Source organism: Ailuropoda melanoleuca, chromosome 8, assembly GCF_002007445.2.
Source record: "Ailuropoda melanoleuca isolate Jingjing chromosome 8, ASM200744v2, whole genome shotgun sequence".
In the NCBI taxonomy this organism is placed as follows: Eukaryota; Metazoa; Chordata; class Mammalia; order Carnivora; family Ursidae; genus Ailuropoda; species Ailuropoda melanoleuca.
The window spans coordinates 68879672-68900606 of record NC_048225.1 but is presented as its reverse complement, the minus strand read 5'-3'; the positions used below and the strand labels follow the sequence as shown (position 1 = coordinate 68900606).

The following is a 20935-nucleotide window of genomic DNA, read 5'->3' as shown; positions in this document are numbered from 1 at the left end:
TTGCTGAATGGGGTGTCACATTTCCAGATGGCTCTGGTAGGCAGTTCTTCCCAAGCCGATGAGACTATACCAGCATTTTTCCATTTGCCACATACTTTTTTATTTATTTTTTTTTAAAGATTTTTTATTTATTTATTTGATAGAGATAGAGACAGCCAGCGAGAGAGGGAACACAAGCAGGGGGAGTGGGAGAGGAAGAAGCAGGCTCATAGCGGAGGAGCCTGATGTGGGGCTCGATCCCAGAGCACTGGGATCACGCCCTGAGCTGAAGGCAGACGCTTAACCGCTGTGCCACCCAGGCGCCCCGCACATACTTTTTATAACAACTTTCACTTTCCATCTTAAAAAAAAAAAGATATTCATATCCCTGAATCTTATCTGTTTGTGGAATTTACAGGATAGAGAAAGAAATGCTATTGGCCACAATGTGATCTACCCCATGTTTGTATGACATCAGTTCTAAATTGAGGGTGGAGGTGGTATTACCTGCTTCTTTGCTAAATCCAAACATGCTTAATTTGTTTTTGTTTTCGTTTTTTGCCTTAGAGGTCATCAGAGTATGAGGAAGCCAATATGCCTACTGTTTACAATCTTGTTCCTATCATCAATGACCAGTCTCAGTACATTCATCATTTAGAGGCAGAAGTCAAGTTCTGCAAGGTAAGCTTCTCATTCAAAATTCAAATGCTACTAAAGTTTCTATTAATGATACCTTATATGAAAATTTGCTATTATTAGCCTTCACGTGTATTGCCCTACATTGACAGTTGTCATGTTTACATGTTTGAAAAGACTGGTATGTTACAGGGGCTTCCGCAGCTGGGGAATGATACTCCGGACCTTGCCATTTCTTTTTTTTTTTTTTAAAGATTTTGTTTATTTATTTAACACAGGTAGAGACAGCAGCGAGAGAGGGAACACAAGCAGGGGGAGTGGGAGGGGAAGAAGCAGGCTCATAGTGGAAGAGCCTGATGTGGGGCTCGATCCCATAACGCCGGGATCACGCCCTGAGCCGAAGGCAGACGCTTAACCGCTGTGCCACCCAGGCGCCCCTGACCTTGCCATTTCTGATTGCTTCATTTCCCAGTGGCCCATAACTGTGTCTAACATTTTGATAATGTGCTCTCATGTTTTGGGTTTGTGCTTTCTGCCCCACGTTCTTTAGCACAGCTGATGGGAAATGCTTTGGGGGTGGTAACACCAGTCAGTCTCCTACACTCATCAACCAGCGGTTCTAAACTGCTGACTCAGTCTCCCCTACTGTCAGCCTGAAGGTTCCTTCCTTAGAGTTGAATGAGAATGGCTCGTGGGGGTACTGATAACAATGATCAAGAAACCAGATGTGTCCCCTATGGCTTGTAACACCAGATGTTCAACTATGTGCAGTTTGGTAATGTCATTAATGCTATCGGAGGCTTTATGCCTTTCCAAACTACATGTTATAGTTTTTCTTCCTTTTTTATTCAATATTAATATATCATATTTTTTACATTTTGGTTCCTCTTCCAAGATGCAAGATTTCAGAAACTTTTAGACATTTCATTGTCCTGACTTTCCAAGAAATTCCCCATCTTAGCATGTTGCTGTGTCTTCATTCTTGGAGAATATAATCATTATTGCACAAGTATTCTTGGATTACCATAAAGGCTGAAATAATATCCTAGGACTCATTCCCTTAACAAGCTCCTGTTAATCCCTAAGATGCTATGGGTAAAACTTAAAAGAAATTGTATGGGAGTTTTACCTCTACCCTCTTAGGATTTTTGGCTGTGAATCATAATTAAATTAAGGTAAAATAGATTAACAGGATGAAAATATATACATTTATTTGTTTTTTTATTATTGAAGTATAATCAACATACAATATTAATTTTAGGTGTACAGCATATTGATTGAACAATCCCATATATTACTCAGTGCTCACCACGGAACTGCAGTTACCATCGGTCAGAATACAATGTCATTACAATGTTATTGACTGTAGTACCAGTCTGTACTTTTCATCTCTGTGATTTATTTCTTTTATAACTGAAAGTTTGTACCTCTTAATCCCCTTCGTCTGTTTCACCCATCTCCCTACCCACCTCCCCTCCGACAACCACCAGTTCTCTATATTTGAGTCTTTGTTTGTTCTTTCATTTTGTTTTTTAGATTCCACATAAAAGTGAAATCATATGGTATTTGTCTTCCTCTGTCTGATTTATTTCACTTAGAGTGATACCCTCTAGGTCCATCCATATTGTCACAAATGCAAGATCGCATTCTTTTTTATGGCTGAGTAATATTCTATTCCATATATACATATATATATGCATATGGATACACACACACACACACACACACCCCCCATCTTCTTTAAAGATTTATTTATTTATTTATTTATTCGACAGAGATAGAGACAGCCAGCGAGAGAGGGAACACAGGCAGGGGGAGTGGGAAAGGAAGAAGCAGGCTCATAGTGGAGGAGCCTGATGTGGGGCTCGATCCCATAACGCCGGGATCACGCCCTGAGCCGAAGGCAGACGCTCAACCGCTGTGCCACCCAGGCGCCCCCACACACCCCATCTTCTTTATCCATTCTTCTATCAATGCATATTTGGTTACTTCCGTGTCTCGACTGCTGCAAATACTGCTGAAGTAAACAGAGAGGTGCATAGATCTTTTTGGATTTGTGTCAGTTGAGGTAAATACCTGGAGTGAAATTACTGGATCATATGGTATTTCTGTTTTTAATTTTTTTGAGGGCCCTCCATACTGTTTTCCACAGTGGCTGCACCAATTTATATTCCCACCAACAGTGCATGAGGATTGCCTGTTGCCCCAGCCTCATCAATACTTGTTAGTTCTTGTCTTTTTGGTACCAGCCATTCTGACTGTGTAAGGCGATATCTCATTGTAATTTTGATTTTTATCCCCTCATGATGAGTGACGTTGAGCATCATTTCATGTCTCTGTTGGCCATGTGTATGTCTTCTTTGGACCTTCTATTCAGGTCCTCTGCCTATTTTTAAATCAGATCATTTACTTTTTTTGGTATTGAATAGTACAAGTTCTTTATATACTTTGGATATTAACCCCTTAACAATATTATCATTTGCAAATCTCTTCTCCCATTCACGAGGTTGCCTTTTTGTTTTGTTGGTGATTTCCTTTGCTGGGCAAAAGCTTTTTATTTTGGTTTCCCTTGCCTAAGGAGACATATCCATAAACATGTTGCTGATCCAAGAGATTGCTGCCTATGTTTTTTTCTTTTTAAAGTTTTATGGTCTCACATGTAGCTGTTTAATCCATTTTGAGTATATTTTTATGTATGGTGTGAGGAAGTGGTCCAGTTTCATTCTTTTACATGTAGCTGTGCAGTTCCCAGCACCATTTGTTGAAGAGACTGTCTTTTTTCCATTGGATATTCTGGCATTCTTTGTCATAGATTAAGTGACCATATATTCATTGGTTAATTTCTGGGCTCTCTATTCTGTTCCACTGATCTGTGTCTGTTTTTGTGCCAGTACCATACTGTTTTGATTACTATAGCTGTATAGTATATCTTGAAATCTGGGATTGTGATATCTCCACCTTTGTTCTTCTTTCTCAAGATTACTTTGACTATTTAGGGTCTTTTTGTTTCCATACAAATGTTAGGATTATTTATTCTAGTTCTGTGGAAAATGCTGTAAGTATTTTGATACAGATTGCATTGACTCTGTATATTGCCTTGCGTAGTATGGCCATTTTAATGGTATTTATTCTTCCAATCCATAGCATGGTATAGCTTACCATTCGTTTGTATCTTTTTCAGTTTCTTTCATCAGTGTTCTATAGTTTTCAGAGTACAGGTCTTTCACTTCCTTGGTTACGTTTATTCCTAGGTATTTTATTCCTTTTGGTGAATTGTAAATGGGATTGTTTTAATACAAGTTTTATGTGACATGGGAACTCTCATTAGGAAATGATGACCCAAAGAAATGGCAAAACCGAAATGTTTTTATACTATGTTGAACAAAGAAAGGCAGTGTGGAAACATAACTAAAGTATATGGGGAGATTAAAGGAAGATGAGTTATTTTAATGAGGTCTGTTCGCACAGATTCCTCTCAGCCTCCACTCCCTCTGGTGATAAGAATGTTTCTTTCTTCCTCATATGCAGAAGACATTTTTCACATGGGAGTTTTATCTCCTGCTTCCAGGAAGAAAGGGAAGGTCAATCTTTTTTGTATCTGCTGTTTTTTAAGTGCCTTTAGCTCAAAATAATTCTTTTTTCACAAGGTGGCGTATTTTGGGGTGGCAGACTCTACCACAATATAAATTGTAATAAACTATAAATTGTAATAAACTTACCATCTTGGTGAGGGACGCCTGGGCTCAGTGCATTAAGCGTCTGCCTTCAGGTCAGGTCATGATCCCAGGGTCCTGCATCGGGGGCTCCTTGCTCAGCAGGGAGCCTGCTTCTCCCTCAGCCTGCCGTGCTCCCCCTCTTGCCCCCCCCCCCAGCTTGGGCCCTCTCTCTTTCTTTCTGACAAATAAATAAATGAATTTTTAAAAAAAATAAAGTAAACTTACCATCTAGTTGGGAAGAGAGCCCTAATGCTTATGGGCGCCATAGCAACAGCAGAGAGAGTATAATGTATTCCGCGTTCTGTAGTACTAACTTAAATTATAATAAGAGTAGAAAGGTACTAAAAGCTGGAGTTTTGGGGGATGTTTTTCTGGGAGAGGATAATCTTAAAGGAGTAGGATCGTTTAGATCAGCAGAAGGAAGATGAAAGAGTTTCGTAGAGAAAACAGCTGCACTGAAAGGACATATTCAGGATGAATATGGTTTATTTATGGGGGACACAAGGCATCTATTATAAATTCCTGCAGTAGAGGATGTCTGTTAGATAAATTAAGGGTGCTGGATGGCTCTGCGGTTAAGCGTCTGCCTTTGGCTCAGGTCATGATCCCAGGGTCCTAGGATTGAGCCCCGCGTTGGTCTCCTTGCTCAGTGGGGAGTCTGCTTCTCCCTCTCCCTCTGCTGCTCCCCCTCGTCGTGCTCTCTCTGTCTGTCTCTCTCTCTCGCTCTCTCCATCAAATAAATAAATGAAATTAAAAAAAAAAGAAATTATTAAAAGGAGGGGTACCTGGTCAGCCTCAGTCGGTGAACCATCTGCCTTTGGCTCAGGTCATGATCCCGGGGTCCTGGGACTGAGTCCTGCATCAGGCTCCCAGCTCAGCGGGGAGCCTGCTTCTCCCTCTGCCTCTGCCTGCCACTCTGCCTGCTAGTGCTCTCTCTCTTTCTGTCAAATAAATAAATAAAATCTTTAAAAAAAACCCAAATTATTAAAATGATGCTGAACTAGGAAAATGGAAGATTATAAAAGCCTCGAAAGGTAGACAGAGTATATATTTGATACATTTTAACCAGGGAATAATAGAATAAAAGTAACATTTAAGTGCTTAGAAATAGTTTATTAGTTTTTTAAAAATTTTATTTAATTTTAATAATTTTTTAATTTTTTATATCCTTTTTAAATTTTTTTGTTTTTAAAAGTTTTTATTTTCTTATTAAATTTTTATTTATTTATTTTTTTAAAGATTTTATTTATTCAAGAGAGAGAGAGAGACAAAGCGGGTGAGGGGAGGGGCAGAGGTAAAAGCAGACTCCCTGCTGAGCAGGGAGCCTGATGCAGGACTCAATTCCAGGACCCTGAGTTCATGACCTGAACCGAAGGCAGACACTTAACCGACTGAACTACCCAGGTGCCCCCAATTTTATTTTATTATTTTTTTTTTATTTTAAGTAAACTCCGTGCCACACGTGGTGCTTGAACTCACACCCCGGAGATCAAGAGTCACATGCTCTATCAGCTGACCCAGCCAGGCACTCCTAAGTTTTTATTTACATTCCAGTTAGTTTCAGGTGTACAATATAGTGATTCAGCACTTCCATACAATACCCAGTGCTTATCATGACAGGCGCCGTCCTTAATCCTCATCCCCTATTTCGCCCATCCCTCACCCACCTCCCTTCTGGTCACCATCAGTTTGTTCTCATGGCTAAGAGTCTGTTTCTTGGTTTGCCCCCCTTTTTTCCCTTTGTTCATTTGTTTTGTTTCTTAAATTCCACTTATGAGTGAACTCGTATGGTATTTGTCTTTCTCTGCCTGACTTATTTCCCTTAGCATCATACTCTGTAGCTCCATCCATGTCATTGCAAATGGCTAGCTTTATTCTCTTTTATGGCTAATCTCCCATTGTATAATATATACCACTTCTTTTTTACCCATTTATCAGTTGATGGGCACTTGGGCTCTTTCCATAATTTGGGTATTGTTGATAATGCTGCTATAAACATTGGGGAGCATGTATCCCTTTGAATTAGTATTTTTATATTCTTTGGGTAAATAGTTATTTACTGCTGCAGTTGCTGGATGGTAGGATAGTTCTATTTTTAACTTTTGAAGAGCTTCCATTCTGTTTTCTAGAGTGGCTGCACCAGTTTGCATTCCCACCAACAGTGTAAGAGGGTTCCCTTTTCTCCACATCCTTGCCAACACCTGTTTTATCTTGTGTTGCCGATTTTAGCCATTCTGACAGGTGTGAAATGATATCTCATTGTAGTTTTATATTGTAGTTTTGATGTGTATTTCCCTGATGATCAGTGATGTTGAGCATCTTTTCATGTGTCTGTTGGCCATCTGGATGTCTTCTTTGGAAAAATGCCTATTTGTGTTTTCTGCCCATTTTTCATTGGGTTATTTGGGTTTTTTTTTTTTTTTTTAAGATTTTATTTGAGAGAGAGAGCCTGACTGGGGGGGTGGGGAGGAGACCTCAGCCAGGAGCCTGACCCAGGCCTTGATCCCAGGACCCTGGGATCATGACCTGAGCCAAAGACAGATGCTTAACCGACTGAGCCACCCAGATGCCCCTGGATTATTTGTTTTTTGAGTGTTGAGTTTTATAAGTTTTTTATATATTTTGGATACACCCTTTATCAGATATGTCATTTGCAAATATCTTCTGTCATTCCATAGGTTATCTTTTAGTTCTGTTGATTGTTTCTCTCACTGTGCAGAATCTTTTTGATTTTGATATAGTCCTAATAGTTTATTTTTGCTTTTGTTTCCCTTGACTCAGAAGACATATCTAGAAAGAACTTGCTGTGGCTGTTATCAAAGGGGTTATTGCCTATGTTCTCCTCTAGGATTTTATGGTTTCAGGCCTCATTCTTAGGTATCCATTTTGAATTTATTTTTATGTATGGTGTAAGAAAGTGGTCCAGTTCCATTCTTTTGCCCTTAGCTGAGCAGTTTCCCCAACACTGTTGAAGAGACTGTCTTTTCCCTATTGGATATTCTTTCCTGCTTTGTCAGAGATTAATTGACCATATACTTGTGGGTTCAATTCTGGGTTTTCTGTTCTGTTTGAGTGATTTTTGTGTCTATTTTTATGCTAATACCATACCATTTTGAGCACTATAGCTGTGTAATGTAGCTTGAAGTCAGGAATCGTGATGCCTACAGCTTTGCTTTGCTTTTTCAAAGATGCTTTGGCTACTTGGGGTCTTTGGGGTCCGTACAAATTTTAGGACTGTTTGTTCTAGCTCTGTGAAAACTGCTCTTGGTATTTTGATAGGGATTGTATTAAATCTGTAGATTGCTTTGAATAATATAAACATTTTTACAATATTTGTTCTTCTAATCCATGGGCAAGGAATGTCTTTCCATTTTTTTGTGTCATCTTTAATTTCTTTCATCAGTGTTTTGTAGTTTTCACAGTACAGGTCTTTCACCGCTTTGGTTAGGTTTAGTCCTAGTATCTTACTATTTTTGGTGCAAATGTAAATGGGATAGATTCCTGAATTTCTCTGTCTGCTGCTTCACTGTTGGTGTATAGAAATGCAACAGATTTCTGTACGTTGATTTTGTATTCTGCGACCTTCCTGAACTCATGTATAAGTTCTAGCAGTTTTTTGGTAGAGTTTTTCAGGTTTACCATATAGAGTATCATGTCATCTGCAAATAGTGAAAGTTTTACTTCTTTCTTGCCAGTTGGGATGCCCTTTATTCCTTTTTGTTGTCTGATTGCTGTGGCTAGGACTTCCAGTATTATGTTGCAGAAAAGTGGCAAAAGTGGACATCCCTGTCTTGTTCTTGACCATAGAGGAAAAGCTCTCAGTTCTTCCCCATTGAGGATGATATTAGCTGTGGGTTTTTGATATATGGCCTTTATCATGTTGAGTCACGTTCCCTTTAAACCTACTTTGTTGAGGGTTTTTGCCATGAGTGGATGTTGTACTTTGTCAAATGCTTTTTCGGCATCTGTTGAAATGATCATATGGTTCTTATCCTTTCTTGTATTAATGTGGTGTATCATGTTGATTGATTTGCAAATACCGAACTACCCTTGCAGCCCAGGAATAAATTCCACATGATTGTGGTGAATGATTTTTTTAATGTATTGTTGGATTTGGTTTGCAAGTATTTTACAGAGAATTTTTGCATCTGTGTTCAGCAGGGATGTTGGCCTATAGGTCTCTTTTCTCGTAGCGTCTTTATCTGGTTTTGGCATCAGGGTAGGGCTGGCCTCATAGAGTGAATTTGGAAGTTTTCCTTTCTTTTCTATTTTTTGGGATTAGTTTCTATGTATTAACTCTTCTTTAAGTGTGTGGTAGAAATATTTTATTAGTTTTTTTTTAAATTAATAGATTTTATTTATTTATTTTTTTAAATAAAGATTTTTATTTATTTATTTGACAGAGAGAGAGACAGCCGGTGAGAGAGGGAACACAAACAGGGGGAGTGGGAGAGGAAGAAGCAGGCTCCCAGCGGAGGAGCCCTACGTGAGGCTCGATCCCAGGACCCTGGGATGATGCCCTGAGCTGAAGGCAGACGCTTAATGACTGAGCCCCCCAGGCGCCCCAATAGACTATTTTTTAGATCAGTTTAAGGTTTACAGAAACATTGAGTGGAAAGTACCTGGAGTTCCCATGTACTTCCCCTTCATACCTCCTTAGCAGTTTTTGCTGTTATTAACAGCATGTATCAATGTGGCACATTTGTTTCAATTGATAAACCAATATTATTACATTATTATTTACTAAATTCCACATTTACGTTAGTGCTCACTCTTTGTGTCATACATTTCATAGCTTTTGAAAAATGTATAATGACGTGTATCCATCATTACAGTAGCAAAGAGAACAGTTCCACTGCAGTAAACATCATCTGTGATCCATTTAATCATCTCTCCTTCCTTACCTGCCAGATCCCTGCAACCGCTGATCTCTTTCCTTGTCTCCACAGTTTTGATTTTTCAGAATGTCATGTAGTTGGAATCATATAGTTTGTAGCCTTTTCAGACTGGCTTCACTGACTTAGTAATATGCATTTAAGTTTCCTTCATGTCTTTTCATGGCTCAGTAGCCTTTTTTTAATCCCTGGGTAGAATTCTGTTGTATGGATATAACATAGTTTTGTTTTTCCATTCATCCTTTGAAGGACATCTTGCTTGCTTCCAAGTGTTGGCAACTATGAACAACACTGCTATAAATATTCATATGCAGGTTTTTGTGGATATAAATTTTTTTTTAAAGATTTTATTTATTTATTCGACAGATAGAGACAGCCAGCGAGAGAGGGAACACAAGCGGGGGGAGTGGGAGAGGAAGAAGCAGGCTCCTAGTGGAGGAGCCTGATGTGGGGCTCTATCCCATAACGCCGGGATCACGCCCTGAGCCGAAGGCAGACGCTTAACCGCTGTGCCACCCAGGCGCCCCTGTGGATATAAATTTTTAACTCATTGGAGTAAATATCAAGAAGCTCAATTGCTGGATCATATGATAAGAGTATTTTTAGTTTTGTAAGAAGCTGTCAAACTTCTTCCAAAGTGGCTCTACCATTTTGCTTTTTCACCAGCAATAAATGAGAGTCCTGATGGTCCACATCCTTGCCAGCATTTGGTGTCATCAGTGTTTTGGATATTTATGTACTTGAGGTGTGTTTTAATTTAAATTCCCTGATGACATATAGTATTGGACGTTATTTTCCTGTACTTATTTTCCATTTATATACTTTCTTTTTTAAAATTGAGCTGTTTATTTTCTTATTATTGAGTTCTAAGAGTTCCTGATATATTTTGGATACTGGTCATTTATCAGCTATGTCTTTTGCAGTTCTTTTCTCCTCGTCTGTGGCTCATCTTTGATTCTCTTAACAGTGTCTGTCATAGAGCAGAAGGTTTTAATTTCAGTAAAGTCCAGTTTATCAGTTTTTGTTTCAAAGATTTTGCTTTTGGTATTCTATCTAAAAATCATTGCCAAACCCAAGGTCATCAGTATTTTCCCCATTCTTCTATAATTTTGTGTTTTATATTTAGATCAATGCTCCATTTTGAGTTAATTTTGTGGAAAGTGTAAGATCTCTGTCTAGATTATTTTTTTTCTTTTCTCTTCTTTTCTCCTTCTTTTCTTTTTTTTTTTTTTTTACCCTGCATGTAGATATCCAGTTGTTTCAGCACCATTTTTTGAAAAGACTGTTTCCATTGAATTGCCTTTGCTTCTTTATAAAGATCAGTTGGCTATATTTATTTGAATCTATTTCTGGGCTCACTTCTCTGTCTCCTTGATCTATTGGCCTATTCTTTTGCAAATACCATACTGTCTTGATGATTGGAACTTTATAGTAAGTCTTGAAGTTGGGTAGTGTCAATCTTCTGATACTGTTCTTCTCATTATGGTGTTAGCTATTTGGGTCTCTTGCCCCTTTATATAAATTAAAATCAGTTGGTAAATATCCACAAAATGACATGCTGGGATTTTGATTGAGATTGTGTTAATCTATAAAGCAGGTTGGGAAGTGACATGTTGACAATACTGAGTCTTTCTGTGCATGTACATGGAATGTCTTTCCATTTATTTAGGTATTCTGTGATTTCTTTTTCAGAGTTTTGCAGTTTTATTCATATAGATCTAGTACATATTTTGTGAGATTTATACCTCAGTATTTCATTTTTTTTAGTGTTAATGTAACTGGTAATGTGTTCTTATTTCAAATTCCAAGTACTATTGCTAATATATGAGAAAACAATCGACTTCTCTATATCAACCTTGTCATCTGCAACCTTGCTAGAATCACTTATTCTAGCTGTTTTTTCATTCTTTGAGATTTTCTTTGTAGAGAATCATGTCAAGTTTAAACAAAACCAGATGTCTTTTTAAAAAATTATTTCTTCCTTTCCAGTATATATGGTTTTTATTTCTTTGTCATATCTTGTTGCATTAGCTAGGATTTTTAGTATGATGTTGAATAGGAGTGATGTGAAGGGACATACTTGCCTTGTTCTTGTTCTTAGTGGGAAACCGTCTATAGTCTCACGATTGAGTAGGGCGTTAGCTATATGTTATTTATAGATGCTGTTTATAAATTTGAGGATGTTTTCCTCTATTTCTCGCCTGCTGAGAATTTTTATATTGAATGGCTCCTGGAGTTTGTCACTTGCTTTTTCTGTCTATTGTTATGATCATAAATGATTTTTCTCACTTGTTGATGTGATGGATTACATTAATTCATTTTCAAATATTGAACCAACCTTGTATACCTAGAATAAATTCCATTTTGTCTTGTTGTAGAATTCTTTTTATACATCATTATGTTTGCTTTGCTGATATTTCAATGAGGATTTTTGTATTTATCTTCATAAGCTGTATTATCAGTTTCTAGTTTTCCATTCCTGTAGTGTCTTCACCTGGTTTGGGTATTAGGGTAATGCTGGTTTCAAGAATGAGTTAGGAATTATTCCTTTGGCTATTTTATGGAAGATGTTGTAAGTAATTGGTATAATTTGTTACTTAAATTTTTTGCATAATTCACAAATGAACTAATGGCAGGCCTGGTGCTTTCTGTTTTGAAAGGTTATTAATAATTGATTCATTTGCTTTTATAGGTGTAGGCCTTGTTCAGACTATTTCTCCTGTGAGTTTTGATAGATTGTGTCTTTCAAGGAATTGGTCTGTTTTATCTAAATTATAAAATTTATGGGCATAGAGTTGTTCATGGTATTCCTTTGTTATCCTTTTAATGTCCATGGGATCTATGATGACCCCTCTTTCATTTCTGATGTTAGTAATTTGTGTCTTCTCCCTTTTCTTCTTAGTTAGCCAGGCTAGAGTCTAGAGTCTTACCAGTTTTATTGATCATTTCAAAGACCCAGCTTTTGGTTTTATTGCTTTTCTCTATTGATTTTCTATTTTTAATTTCTTTGATCTCTACTCTAATTTTTATTATACTTCTGCTTACTTTGGATTGAATTTACTCCCCATTTTTTTTAAAGTTTCCTAAGACAGAAGCTTAGATTATTGATTTGGAGTCTTTCTTCTTTTCTAATGTTTTTCACTGATATTGTTGTATCTCACAAATCTTGGTAAGTTGTATTTTCGTTTTTATTTAGTTCAAAATATTTTTATATTTTTCTCGAGACATTGTCCTTGATGTCCTGTATGTTACTTAGAAATGTTGTTTAATCACCAAGTGTGTTGGGAGTGTTCCAGCCATCTTTCTGTTACTGATCTCTAGTTTAATTCTAGTGTAGCCTGAGAACATACTTTTTATGATTTCTATTCTTTTTCATTTGTTAAGGTGTGTTTTTAGGCCCAGGATGTGGTATGTCTTGGTGACTGTTCTGTTTTAGCTTAAGAAGAATGTGTATTCTCTTGTTGGATAAAGTATTCTACAGATGCAATTTAGATCCAGTTGATGGCTGGTGCTCTTCTGTTCAACTATGTACCTCTCAGTGTTTGCCAATCTACAAGATCTGTTGGATCTGTCAATTACTGACAGAGGGGTTTTGAAATCTCTAACTGAAATAGTGGATTCATCTATTTATTTTTACAGTTCTATCAGTTTTTGTATCATGTATTTTGATGTTCTACCATTAGGCACATACACATTAAGGATCATTATGTCTGCCGGGAGAATTGACCCCTTTATCATTATGTGATGCTCCTTTTATCCCTTATATTTTTCTTTGGTATGAAGTCAGCTTTGTCTGAAATTAATATAGCTACACCAGCTTTCTTTTGATTTATGTTAGCATGGGACGCCTCTCTCTATCCATTTACCTTTCACTTATCTGTGTTTTTATATTTAAAGTAGGCTTCTTACAGACAACATATACTTGTGTCTTGTTTGTCATTCACTCTTAAAGTCTCTTAATTGGTATATTCAGACCATGGACACTTAAAGTTATTGTTGATATTCTTGGCTATCAATATAATTGGGTAATTACTATATTACTGTTTTCTATTCATTGCCCTTGTTCGTTCATTCTTTCTTTCTCTTTCTCTTTTCTTCTCTTTTCTTTTCTTTTCTTTTCTCTTCTCTTCTCTTCTTTTCTTTCTTTCTTTCATCAGTCTTCTACTCTTTTTCTGCCATCGCTGGCTTTAAGTGATCCTGTTATGTGATTGCAGTTTTTCTTCTCTCTTAGCATAGCAGTTGAACTTTTTTTACTTTTGTAAGTGATTGTCCTTGAGTTTGCAATTACATTGATCAGTAATCTAAGTCTGCTTTCAAAAAGCTCTGTACCACCACATGGGTAGGGCAAGTTCCTTATAGTGTTTCCAGTTCCTCCCTCCTGTCCTCTGTAACATTGCTGTCATTCATTTCAATTATTCATAAGCTATGATCACTGTATATAGTGCTGCTACTGTGATGCTGAGCAGACTGTTATACGTTAGATCAGTTAAGATCAAGAAAAATAAAATATTTCGTTTTATCACCATAAATTCCTTTTCTAATGCTCTTTCCTTGTTGTGTACAGCTGAGTTTATAACCTCTATTATTTCCCTCCTTTCTGAAGAACATTTAACATTTCTTGCAAGGCAGGTCTACTAGAGACAAATTTCCTCAATTTTTGTTTATCTGAGAAAGTCTTTATTTTCCTTTCATCTTTGAAGGGTAATTTGCCTGAATACAGCATTCTAGGTTGGTGAGTTTTTTCCTTTCAATACTTCAGTATTTCACTCTGTTGTCTTCTTGTTTGCAGGGTTTCTGAAGAAAATCTTGATTTCTGATTTCCTTAAAGATTTTCTGTTTGTCTTTAATTTTCTGCAGTTTGAATATGATATGCCCAGGTATAGGTTTTTTGGTTTATTTTTTACTGCTTGGTGTTCTCTGAGCTTCCTGAATCTGTGGTTTGGTGATATCATTTTGGAAATTTCTCTGTCGTTATTGCTTCAAATATTTCTTCTTGTCCTTTCTCTCTTTGTCACCTTTTATAATTGTCCCACATTTCTTGGATATTCTGTTCTTTTTCATTCTTTTTTTCTCCTTGCCTTTTACTTTGGGAAATTTCTTTTTTTTTTTTTTTTTTCTTGGAGGAAGACTTTATTTTGCCCCCTGCTCCCCAGCCTCCCAGCCCCCTAGCTAAGGCAGTTTGGCCTCTCTGTGGCCCTAGTTAGGCAGGGGAAGGGTGTCCTGGCCTCCTGATTAGTGGCTGTGGCCATGGCCATGTCCACCGTGGCTATGGCAGTGGCCCTGGCCACTCTCTCCAAAGCCTGGCCCGTGGCTGTGGCCTTCTCCTTCAGGGGCATTCTTGTGTATCTCCTTGTGAGAGGCTACCGTCAGCCTGCCCACTAGGATGGAGAACTCCTCGAAGTTCAGCTGCTTGTCTCCATTTGTGTCCAGGTCCTCCATGATCTTGTTTATGGCATTGTCATTCTTCTGCTGCTTCTTGAGGAAGTTTGGCAGCTCCTTTTTCACAAGCTGTTTCAGTTCTTTCTGGTTGAGTGTGTCCGGGTGCCCTAGCTGCACAGAGTACTGGTGAAAGATGTTGATGATGGTCTGGATGCTGCATTCCAGCTGTGACATCTGGTCCGCCATCTTCCTGCGCTCCAAGTCAAGGTTGGGAAATTTCTATTGGCAGTTCTTCACGTTCTCAATTCTTTTCCTGGTTGTGTCCAGTCTATTAATGAGGCCATCAAAGGATTCATCATTTCTATTATGGTGTTTTTGATTTCCAGCACTTTGATTCTTTCTTTCTCTCCATTTCTGCTTATATTTGCCATTTGTCCTTTCATGTGGTCCACTTTTTCCGTTAGACGCTTTGACATATTAATCATAATTATTTTAAACTCCCAATCTGATAACTCCAACACTGCTGCCATATTCGAATCTGGTTCTGTGCTTGCACTGTCTCTTTAAACTGGGCTTAAATCTTTTAGTGTGCTTTCTAATTTTTTGTTGAATGCTGGCCACGAGGTAGTGGGTAAAAGGAACTGTTTAGTGTGAGATATTATGTTTATTGTGGTAGGAGTTAAGGTGTGTGAAGGTCTTACTACAGTTTGGTGTTACTACAGTTGTCAGAGGTTAAAATTTCTTCTAGTTGTTGTCTTTGGGCTTCCTTTGAGAATTTTTCTTAACTATAGTCTGAGATACACGGTTATTTTAGTGTATTCCCTTGTTATTTGTAGGCTCTCTTTTGACAGGGTGGTAGGTGTGGGATTAGGGGAAGCATTTTATAGTCCTATGATTAGGTCTCAGTCTTTTAGTGAGTCTGGGCCCACTAGCTTTGACCTTCACAAGTGCTTCTCAGTCACCCTGTCCCCTTAAGTGAGGTGGGAAGACTAGAGGGAACTGGAGTTGGGTATTTCCCTTCCTGAGGGCAGGGCAGTTAGGTTGTGAAAAACCCCAGCTCTTTAGGCTCTGATAAAATACTTTCTCTTGAGGCAGGCCTTTTTAATAGCAGAAATGCTTTGTGCGTATTTCAAAATGGCTACTTTTCCTCTCCTCCTAGAGGAAGCTTGAAGGGATTTTTCTCTAGTCTTTGCTGTAAGAACCTGTAGATAAAACTCACAAAAGTATGGGAATCCCTTTAAGATGGTCCTTCTGGAGGGGGAATGAACCATGAGAGACTATGGACTCTGGGAAACAAACTGAGGGCTTCAGAGGGGAGGGGGGTGGGGGAATGGGATAAACTGGTGATGGGTAGTAAGGAGGGCACGTATTGCATGGTACACTGGCTGTTATACGCAACTAATGAATCATGGAACTTTAAAAAAAAAAAAAAAGATGGTCTTTCTGGAGTTTTTAACCCTCAAACTTGTCTACCCTGAGCTTCCAATTACACTTTACATTTTCCTTCCCAGCACTGGTTCCCCTGAAAGTTTCTGCTCAGGTAGGTTGTCATTCTCAGGAACGCCTATCTGTCTGTCCATCCAATTTGGGGGATGGGTTTTTTCTCTGTGACCTCAATTCTCTTACGGATTTAAGAAGAGTGGTTGATTTTTTTTGATGTGTTCAGCTTTTCTCTTGTTGTGAATGATGTCTTCCAAGCTCATTATATTCCAGACCAAAAATTGGAAGCCTGCAATATTTTTTTAGGTAAAGCTTTCAATTATAGACTTGGGTTTTGGCTTGTTTCTGAATAAAATGATTGAAATGGAATTTGCATGTATTGCTTAATAGCTTTTTATTACACCGGTAATGAAGCGGTATGCCATGAACGTATTGATATTTTTTACCTTTTTTTCAGAGAACGAGAAGCCACTCAATGGCTATTCTAATTGTTATTTATTGTAATCCCTTATCTTATTGCCTGCAGGGCCAGAGTAACACTCTTTTAGAACTCTCCACCAAACTATCTCACTCATGATTTCGCTCCATCTGGCTACCAGTCGTGGCTAAATATTCTAACTTTCCATGCCTACCTCAGAGTCCTTTGTTGTCCATTTAATCCTCTGTTAGGTTCAACAAGTTGTCGGCATTTGAGGAGTAATACTATATCTCACCTTATTGTTTAAAAGTCTACCCGATTCTTAAAAGTTTTTTAGATAACCCCTTTAATTAAAGTCTTTCTAGAAGCCTACAAAAAAACCATCAGAACCACACATTTCTGTGATATGGCCATTGGCAGGCTCTTTACTATATTCCCCAGACTACTTTTTGTTTGTTAGCTAATGTTTGAGTTGCTTTATTTGTCTAAGTATAATTACAATATTTCAGAAAATGGATAGAGAGCGTGTTTCCCGTGCTTTGTATCATGTTGGATCATCTAGTAATCAGTGATTAACACTGCTTAAAAATGCTTAATGTAGTTGGCATTTTTGTTTCTGCTTTTTACAGGAGGAACTCACTGGAATGAAAAATAGGGTACAAGTAGTCGTGCTTGAAAATGAAAGGCTCCAACAAGAGCTGAAATCTCAGAGACAAGAGGAAGCAATGAGGGAACAAACACTTCTGGATGCATCTGTGAGCATTTTTTTCAAACCATAAATTATATTTTATTTTGAATGTTCCTTCCTACCCTCTCCCCCAGCCTTCTGAACTGCTGGAATTCTTAACTTGAATTTTGGCAAACGTACTGTGCTGTTACTCACTTGGGGCCTCAAAAATTGAGATTCACCGTGGTGGAATGAATCCTCAGATGCCAGATATCTATGCTGATTTCCTCTCTGAGTATACATACCGTTTATGTTTTTGCCATATGGAAACAGCAGGTCCGAAGCAGGAAGCAGGTCATGTAGGAAGGACTTGGTTAAATCCAGAAACTTTCTAACTGTAGCTTAGATTTCTGGTGTATTTCTCTAAATTTTCCTTGTGCTCTGAATCCTAAGAAGTCTAATTGGCAGCATGGGGTAGCAGAGCGAGCGCTGGCAGGAGGGTGCCAGGATCAGCATGTGAGAAGAAGATTTATTTACTTATTTATTTGACAGAGATAGCCAACGAGAGAGGGAACACAAGCAGGGGGAGTGGGAGAGGAAGAAGCAGGCTCATAGTGGAAGAGCCTGATGTGGGGCTCGATCCCATAACGCCGGGATCACGCCCTGAGCTGAAGGCAGACGCTTAACCGCTGTGCCACCCAGGCGCCCCTAGAAAAAATATGAGTGTCTTAATGTTTTACCTAGGTGTCCTCTAATTTTTTATTTTGAAGTTTTTTGGTTGTTGTTGACCTGACCCAGGGTCTCATTTGTAATCCTTGAGTTCTGTGTTAGAATTTCCTATTTAGAAGTGGCTGATTGTGTTAAATCTGAATGGCAAAGTGGGCTGATCAGTATTTCAGTTTATTTTTCTGCGGAGTGTTTCAGTGTGTCCAGCTCTTTTCCCTTCACCAGAAGAGTTTTTTGAAAATTTATATTATGATATTATTTATTATCAATGTTAGTAGTTAAAAATTCCATCTTAGTCGCTTATTATTTTAATGTCAATTTGAAGATGATAGAGCCATATAAAAAGTACCTCGAAGTAGCTCGTTTTAAAAATATATTTTTTGCTTTTCTTCCAAATATGTAGTCACTTAGCAAACAGTGACTTGATTATTCATAGACTTCGGTATTTGTGCAATGACAAAGTGGAAGAAGGGGAAGTGAAGTGAGAAAGGAAATTAGGCAGACAAGTGAACCAGAGGGCAAGAGAAGTGAGTAACACAGAAGGGGAAGGAAACAATGTACAAGCACACATGCTTTGCTATAGGAACAAAGGAAACTTGCTGAAGAAATTTATAGCCATATGTTATGGAAAAAACAAAGTTGTAGAATGTTTTTTTTTTAAACATTCACGTGAACTAAAATATAATGCAAACAATCAAAATGATTGTTGCACATGTGTCAGGAGACCTTGATACCTATTTTAATGTTAGTCTTCTGTGATATTTTGTTGTTGTAGAGTTACTACCCCTGCTGCTTTTTTGCACGTATAGGTGAATTGAGGCATTTCAGCAATGTATGCTTGGTGTTGTGTTCAGAGTTTTAATATAAATGAAACTTTTTAGAATATCTTAAATATAAACACATCAAGAGACATTTTCTTTCTTTTTTTTTTATTCTGACCTCTTTTTACTGAGTCTATTTCTGCGCTGATGGTCGATCTTGCCACAGCTATTGGCAGATTTGAATATAGATTTTCAGTATTTCTTAATGCCTTCTTTTGAAAAATAATTAAAATAGTTATATAGTAATGATTAATACTTATTGATGACTACATGTTTTGATGTGGCAGGCACTCTGTCAAGCACTTTATATTCAATTATTTCAGGTTTATAGTAGCAAAGGAAGGCAGGTGTTATGTCTATTTTCAGATGAGTAAATTAAGGTACAGGGCGGTTAAGTAAACAAAGCAACTCTCCTAATGTCACAAGGCTAGAAAATGGCAAAGCTAGGATTCAGACATGCGGCTGTCTAACTCCCCAGATCCATGTGCCCAGCCTTGAGTTATACTGTCTTTCTGCATAAGTTAGGAATAGCTTGTCAGTATTTAACCAAAGTACCTTTGTTTGCCATGGGGTAGAAGATTCTCCCCAGAAGAGAGGAACGTCCTCTTTATTTTTCCTGAGTTTTAGCCTTGGACTTGGGTGGTAGCCTACATGATGCTTAGCACTTAGCCTACAGCATGACCCAGTGGTTGAAGAAACAAGCAGGTTATTTTTTCAAAACTACAGCCATTTCCATCTTCATTTGCCATCATTTTTTAAGTGAAATTTCTCTTCATGGAGAGCTTTTCTCCAGAGTTCAAAAAATTATAATAATATTAAAATATGCTATTTATTAGAAATTTTGGGGGCAACTGGATGGTGCAGTCAGCTGAGCGTCCAACTCTTGGTTTTGGCCTAGGTCCTAATCTCAGGGTTGTGAGATTGAGCTATAAGTCAGGCTCTGTGCTCTGCATGGAGACTGCTTGGGACTCACTCTGCCCCTCCCTGCCCTCAGATAAATAAATACATCTTAAAAAAAAAAAAGAAATTTTGGCATGTGTACTCATGCAAAGATCTAGGAGATTTTTTTTTAAAAGCAGAACATTTCTGAGTCATATCTTTCCATGTCTACTTTCATGCCCTCTCTACCACCCCTCCCCTCAATTAAGAAATCAAAGGTTTTTGGTGATCTCCAGGGATGTAAATGTAATTAGATTTTTTAAGTTTTGGTCAAATACCATTCAAGTTCTTAAATGTTATCTGTGAAAGCAGAAAGTATCAATTAGACTAGCACTTCTTTCCAAAGAATGACAATACTTTATGTCATAAGTCAGTGATCTGTGGTGTACGTACTTTTTCCAGTTTGTCTATAGGCTGTTCTTCATAATTCTCTAAGGCAGCTTTGCACTCAGATCTTGAGAGATTTGTCCTTACCTACCAAATCAAGTTCAAACTTGTTATACCGTATTTTCCAGACCTGTATTTGACTCTCTGGCTTGACATTTTGATATCCGTTGTTTTGTGCTTCAATCTCTAGTAATTCTGAAATGCGTGAGTCTCCTGTAGGCACCATACTTTTTCACACCTCTGTGACTTTCCCCATAATGTTTTTCTTCCTGGCATGCTCCTGTCATCTAGCTCACTCTTTCTTATCCAAGATATCACACCAGTGTCAACACTTCCCCAGAAAACCCTCCTTGAATCTCTGGTTGTTCTTAGTGCCCCTCCTCTGTTTTCACGTAGTCTCCCATGCACACCTCTGGCCTAGCACTTAACCTTATTAAATTGAGATTATCTGCTTAGGGGTTTGTTTTGAGGATAAGGTTGGTCTTGCTCATTTTTACCGTCCAAGCTCTTAGCACAGTGCCTGAACATAGGAGGTATCATACATAAATGTTTGCATTAAACTGAACTTCCAGAAGAATATGGAATGGGCGCTCAGAATACTATTTGGGATGAATGCAGTTTAGCTCATTCTAGCGTGATGTGACACTGCAGTTCTGTGTTTGGGACCTGTCCTCTCTTGTGAGTACTACCATGTCCTTTGGCCCTTAGCAAGAGTTCAGTAATAATTTGTTGAATTAGATTAATATTTCAGTCCTTGTACACACAAATTACCCAGCTCTTTGGGCTGCATATGTCATTGAATGTTGAGAAGGTATGGGAGGTGCAGACACAATGGGGTATACACCAAATATTGTCTGTGGGCGTGTTTTGTTTCACGAACTATGAACCAGTATTTAGTAGTGTTTCAAATGAAAAGCCAGATATCTGGCTTA

The 20935-nt window shown here is 38.1% G+C and overlaps 2 protein-coding genes across 18 annotated transcripts in view; one reads left to right on the top strand and one right to left on the bottom strand.

The window, feature by feature from the left end:
- The window catches only part of SDCCAG8 (SHH signaling and ciliogenesis regulator SDCCAG8), a 239423-nt gene that overhangs the window by 17058 nt on the left and 201430 nt on the right, over window positions 1-20935 (top strand). For 16 of the 17 annotated variants that reach the window (XM_034666639.1, XM_034666637.1, XM_034666640.1 and 13 more), the window contains 2 exons: window positions 547-660; window positions 17093-17218. In XM_034666639.1, coding sequence (XP_034522530.1) covers window positions 547-660; window positions 17093-17218 — 240 coding nt within the window. Of the gene's footprint in view, window positions 1-546; window positions 661-14742; window positions 14873-17092; window positions 17219-20935 lie in introns of those variants that run through there. The other variant, XM_034666648.1, reaches the window with a different exon arrangement.
- On the bottom strand, window positions 14459-14867 carry LOC100471725 (protein S100-A9). The gene has a single exon (XM_002929964.4). The coding sequence runs from the start codon at window positions 14849-14851 to the stop codon at window positions 14459-14461; it is 393 nt and encodes a 130-aa protein (XP_002930010.2). The 5' UTR covers window positions 14852-14867.

What these genes read in the sequence shown, in the direction of transcription:
- LOC100471725 (XM_002929964.4), bottom strand. Translation starts at nt 14,851, where the DNA reads ATGGCGGACCAGATGTCACAGCTGGAATGCAGCATCCAGACCATCATC.